We start from the raw sequence: 5807 nt of genomic DNA on the forward strand, positions 1-5807 counted from the left end.
TCCTGAATTTTTACACTTACCATCCTGAATATGCACCCATGCCAGCTGGTCACCCTACTGTGCATAACAGGTAAACGTAGGATAAAAGCATACTGGTGTTAGAATAATATTTTTTGCTAGAAGATAGACTCTTTTATGAGCACAGTTTGGAGTAACACAGCAGATAAGTGAACAGGCGGGACAGAAAAAATCAGGAAACAGGATTGGCTAAGACAAGTTGCTCCTGTACAATTTATTTCATTGATGCTTTCTCAAGTGACACCTCACTGCATCACAAATGCTGATACCAACAGACCATCTATTAACGCTTAAAAATACTTTGACAATCCAGCATTAGGGTTTCGTTTTTTTTTTTTTATACAAAAAAAAACAGTCTTGAAGGGGTTACTTTGCTGTGAATGGTGTCCTCCTTGGTGTTCTGTCTATACCATCAGAATGTGATAACAGCCTTTACCTTGAGGTACTGTATAACAAGTCCCTCTGGTTCGTGTCTCTGATTTTTACTCATGTCCAACTAAGCGAATGCAAAAGTATCGTTCGATACAGTGGCATTAGTTTTTTATGGAGCTTTAATCCAGGCCGATAAGAATCCTTTGCAGTGACTATAAATCCACTGTCCCTCCGGGCTTCCCTGTAATTGTAACATTGTCATTTAAGCATTAACAAGCTTGTTAGTGACCCCTAATTACAGAAGTAATTCCCGTCTCCAACCCCACAAGCACAAAGGCAAACACAAACGGGAGACTTTAAATCATGTGGCGCAGTGGTCTTGTATAAACATTTTTTGCTATGAACTTCATTCAGTTTGTTACTTTACCTAATTTTGGATACAGCACGGACCAAGGAAGAGTAAAGTATGATTTTTCCATAAAATGTACAGGTTAAAATAATCTGCACTTCTTGACAGTAGTTGTGGTGCCCGCTTCTTCGTTCGTCGGTGACAGTGGATCATTCTGTGCTGTTTGTTGTAAACCCTCTTCATTTTCAAGTTTGGTTGAGTCTTGGACCTTTGGTGCGATGCTGTGCACACGCAAGATGTCGTCAGTGAGCCATCCCCATCATGTCTTTGTACTGCCGGGTCAGCGCGCGGGCTTGGTTGGTCAGGCGGCTCAGAACGTGCAGTAGTCCTCGGGTGTGAGCCTGGAGCAGCACTTCCAGGTCAGGGCTCTCTTCCGTGTCTGGGTGCAGGTCTGTGTTGTTGGCCTTGCCTGGCCAGCCGTCCAGAGGGATCAGCCCAGTTTCCACCGTCATTCGGATGGACTTCAGCATGATGTAGCTCTGGTAAAGGTCTGACAAGCCGGTGCCCTGCGGCTGGTCCAGCGGCACATCGAGCAGCAGGCTGGGAAACATCACTTCTTGCTCCATGTTGCAGGCGGCCTCTGAGAACTTGGCCATGGCAGAGGCGAGGCAGTTTTTCGGGTGCTGCATCTCTGAAACCTGTGCAGAGGCCGCCTCGAGTCGCAGGGCAGTTGTCAGGTTGGCGATTCCCAGTGCGACTGGGCATCTGCTGGCATTTCAGGGGTTATATGGGCCAGAAGCTGGTGGCGTGACTTTTTTGTTGGAGCAGGCAAATTGCAACAGTGTGCAAAAGTTGGATCGTGCAGCCAGTCTGACCGGGGCAGACATACTTCCAGAGTTTGGTAAATAATCCCATGGGTTACATATCGACTGCCAGCCTGAAACTTGCTCAATGCAGCCCTTCGATTGCACTGCTCACTGGGTGAGGTGCTCGGATGTTGGCCAATGAACAAACGAGACGTTCCTTCTGTTTCGCAGTACGAATAACTCCCCTGCAGCCGGTCCAAAGTGAACCATGCAGACTTGAATAAATGCTTAATTCAAGGACAGTGTAAAATAATTTAATTAAAAAATGAAAAGATCTTACTGCAGTTTACCAGATTTCGAAGTTTATTTTTCATTGCAACTTTTGTGTAAACAAAACAGAAGTACTATAACATTTGAATAGTCATGAATATAATACAATTACAAGAGAGATATTTTTAATCGTCATGAGGAACTGTGCTTACGTTTTATGCGTCTTTTGTTGCATACATTCGTTTCACCCTTTTGCTTCAGTGCCATACTGTAAATAATTTATCATGTGAGCTCATTTAGACACAGCTGGTCTTCCATAAGACGACATGCTAAGTACTTGCATAAGACAGATTTGTGCTTTCAGGGTAGGGAACTGCAGCTGTTATATGGCGCAAATGATAAGCAGCATTGACAAAGTCGATCAGTCTCACCTACAAGAGCCGTTTGTAGCCCAGCTGTACAGTATGGCTAAAACTAATTTTATAAAAGCGCCATGAAGGTCAGCACTAAAAAAAAAGCTCATTATAGCGCTTTAAAAAAATTATTCTTAGCCGTGTGCCCCTTATTTTCCCTTGCATGTCCTTCCCCCCACCTGTGCCCTATTTTTCCCGCCCCGCTCTCGACGACAAATGTGTGACTGGATAGGGGGACAAAATAACACAGAGAGAAGGACGGAATTGGGTTGGGGACGAGGTAACACACGGAGCACAGGAGAGAAGGACAAATGGGGGAGAGGACAGGCAACTAAGGGTGGGTGGGAAGGGATTGGGCAAACAGACTGACACCGGATGGTGGGTGTAAAGGGCTGGGACAAGCAGACGTACAACTGAGGGTGTTTGGGAGATGCTGGGACAAACTGACAACGGAGGTTGGTTGAGGCAAACATGGACAACCGAGGATGGGCAGCAGGGGCTGAGCAAGCACATCCTGGACTAGCACATTGACAACAGAGGGTGGGCGGGAGGAGAATGGATGAGGAACATGGAGGGGGGAGAAGTACACAAGGGAGACAGATGGAAAATGCACCCACATTCGTAGTCCTGAAACAGGAAAAAAGTAGCACGTAAAAAAAAAGCAAGCAGCAGAAGGACACAGTAATGCGTCCATGCTCCGGTGGAGGAACACTGTCAAGTAGTAGAATGAAGCCAGCAAGCAAATGAGTGGCAAAGAACTCAACAAGTGGTAAGCAGAGGGCGGCCTCGAAGCCCACTCTATGGTAACAGAAGGTCTCATAAGAGACTGCATGCGCTCTTAGACAAGTCCTAAAAAGGTTTGTAAGACAGTTTTCAAGTGTGTTGCATGTTCTATCTCTTTTAGTAAGGCTTTTGAGGCAGCAGCATAAGTTACAACCAAATAATTATTTAGTACTTTGTCATTTCATTGGCACTTTCAGTTTTACAAAAATACCCGCTATCCTCTCACCAGGGCCAATTGGTAGCAAAGTGTAGGAAACCCAGCTCGTTCTACTTTTTCTCCCCTGTCACAATTTCCACACGTTCCCTTTGCCACCCTTCACAATAAGCTCTGCAGCCTGTTCCAACTTTGTCTCAGTGTTTTCTTGATATTGTGAAAGGCTTTTTACTTTACTAAATGAAACTCGAGATACTGGTACATTTGCTGTATAAATGGCTGTTTTTGATATAGATTAAACTTAAATTTGGAATGGTGTACATTCTAAGGGGTTTGTTCAATTCATGGAATTTGTATCCCAGATATAATCCAGTTTCCTTGTTCTAGAATGTGAAATGAGAAAAAAATTGGTATAGTACACTCCGTAACAGCTTTCAGCCCTGGCCAGCTCCAGGGAATGGAACATTTAAGCAAACCTGGTAGTGTTTATGCATGTGCATAATTTACACTAAACATGTGTAATCTTGTGTAATTGCTGAATTTCGCATTACCCAAAATGTCCTAAATGTAAACTGGAATTGTGTGAGTTTTGCCCACCAAATATTGGTTCCAGTAGATAATGTTGTTAGATAAAAATTTTCATCGAAAGAGTCTTGTTGGTCTCTTGAGTAACTTTCCTATGGAAGGCGGGCTGTTGCCTAGAAAAGTCACGTACGATACTGGCAAAAAACGTTGTACACATCTTCTGTATTTTGTGTTATTTCTCTGATATTTTGAGTGGAATAGATCACCCAAAATACATCTTCATGTACATTTTTAACCTGATAGTAGGTTTAAATTGCACGGCTGTGGGGATGGCATTCTACAAGTTTACAGGCACATGCATCAAAAGAAAAACCGGTCGCAAACGAGCAGATTCTCAGAATCTGCCCCTTTGCGACCGGTATCATCCCAAATGCAAAAATCGTAATTTAAGTAATCTCTAAATTGCGATTACTTAAATTGCGATTGCATTTAAGGAATCGCAAATTGAGATTCCTTAAATGCAATGCATTAAAGTAATAAAAGTAGCTATTTCGCTAATAGGGGGCGCACATTACCATGAAGTTGAACTTCATGGTAATTTGCAAAACCTTTGAAAAATGCACTTTTGTGCATTCTTCAAAGTTTCATGTTGTGCACACACATGCCCTTAGTGCACGTGTGTGTGCAACATATGTGCACAGGTCAATTTCAGGGGTGTCCTTTTGACACCCTTGCACCCTGAATTTGCATGCGCAATTTGCGAGTAACTATTGGTACTCGCAAATTTCTCTTGCAATTTCCCATTCATTCCTATGAATGAATGGGAAGCTATTCCTTATTAGCGACTCGCAATTTGTGAGTCGCAAATAAGGAATGTGTAGGAACCGCTATTATTATAGCGATTCCTACATGCATAGGATTTTGCGAATCCTTAATATTCGCAATTAAGGACTTGCAAAATCCTAGCTTGATGCATGTGCCAGTTAGTCCGTAGAGAAAATACTACTTCCTCTGGTTGCGGTAACTTGGAACCAGTGCACCTTAGCCATCATCTGGCTAGCGGGAACAGTTTTATTTCCCTCTGAAACATGATAGAGCATTACCCAGGTTACAACGAGAAAGCAAGTTATTGCTGCCCTCAACCTACTGCCAGTGCTTCATCTTTTTCTCTTCTGTTACTTGATGGTAATTTAGGAGTCCTCAAGGCAACAGAGCTACCGTATTTTGTGCCACCTGCAATACATTCGGCATTGTTTTACTGCCGCCTAGACATCAAGGGCTGGCGTAGTCCAGCCTGGAATCAACTCCAATTGCAGCAGCTCTTGGGGCAGGCAGAAGGAAGCTCATTTTTCTCAGTGCTGAAAAACAATACTAATGACTGAATTGGTTTGCAATGCTGTATTGAGAGATGGACTCTGCATCACCCCTTTAGGTTTTAATTTGTCTTACATTTTCCAGTCAATGCCTCTGCAACGTTTCTGTTTTTTGCACTATTTAATGGGTTTTTTTTCTTTCTAGAAAAGACCATGATATATCTTATGTTTGAGTTTTTTTTTCCACTGATAACCTCAGATATATTTTGTGGGCCTTTCCAAATCCCAAGTGCACTGAAGTAGATTTTTTTAAAGGAGCCTTATTCATGGACGGTCGATTTATTAGTTTTTGTGGATGGAAAATAATTGCATTCAACTGGCTTTAGACTTTCAATTGGAGGGAAATTTTAGGTTTTACACCACGTAACAATACGGTCTCATGCGTAGCCGTTAAACAGTTTGGGAAGATTTCAGGGAAATTTCAAATGTAGTGGGATTTATATCAGAGACAGCAGGCCAACTTAATTTCCTAGATGGTGGAAGGTCTTGGTGTTGATAACACAGGCATTTGCAGTCAATACAAATAGAAACAGAACTATAGGGAATCTTTAAAACGAGTTAACATTATACATAACACTTTGAATTGACAATTGAGTTGGTTCTGTACAAAAAGGAAGTAGAATTTGGTCCATGTAACCCAATTTCTTGGCTTTGAAGTGCTTTTACATATTTAGCCAGTTTTAGTTCGTGCCTAGTCCTAAACTTGAAGGGGAAGATAAGTGCAGGGTCCCAAAGTTTTTATTT

At 42.5% G+C, this 5807-nt stretch overlaps 1 protein-coding gene across 1 annotated transcript; it reads right to left on the bottom strand.

Moving 5' to 3' along the window:
- Positions 1-213: 213 nt before the first annotated feature.
- THRSP (thyroid hormone responsive) lies at positions 214-1882 on the bottom strand. The gene has a single exon (XM_085623246.1). It carries the CDS (start codon positions 1426-1428, stop codon positions 1042-1044), a length of 387 nt encoding a protein of 128 aa, XP_085479372.1. The 5' UTR covers positions 1429-1882; the 3' UTR covers positions 214-1041.
- Between the last annotated feature and the right edge of the window lie 3925 nt (positions 1883-5807).

This window comes from Triturus cristatus, chromosome 8 (genome assembly GCF_964204655.1).
Source record: "Triturus cristatus chromosome 8, aTriCri1.1, whole genome shotgun sequence".
NCBI classification, from domain to species: domain Eukaryota; kingdom Metazoa; phylum Chordata; class Amphibia; order Caudata; family Salamandridae; genus Triturus; species Triturus cristatus.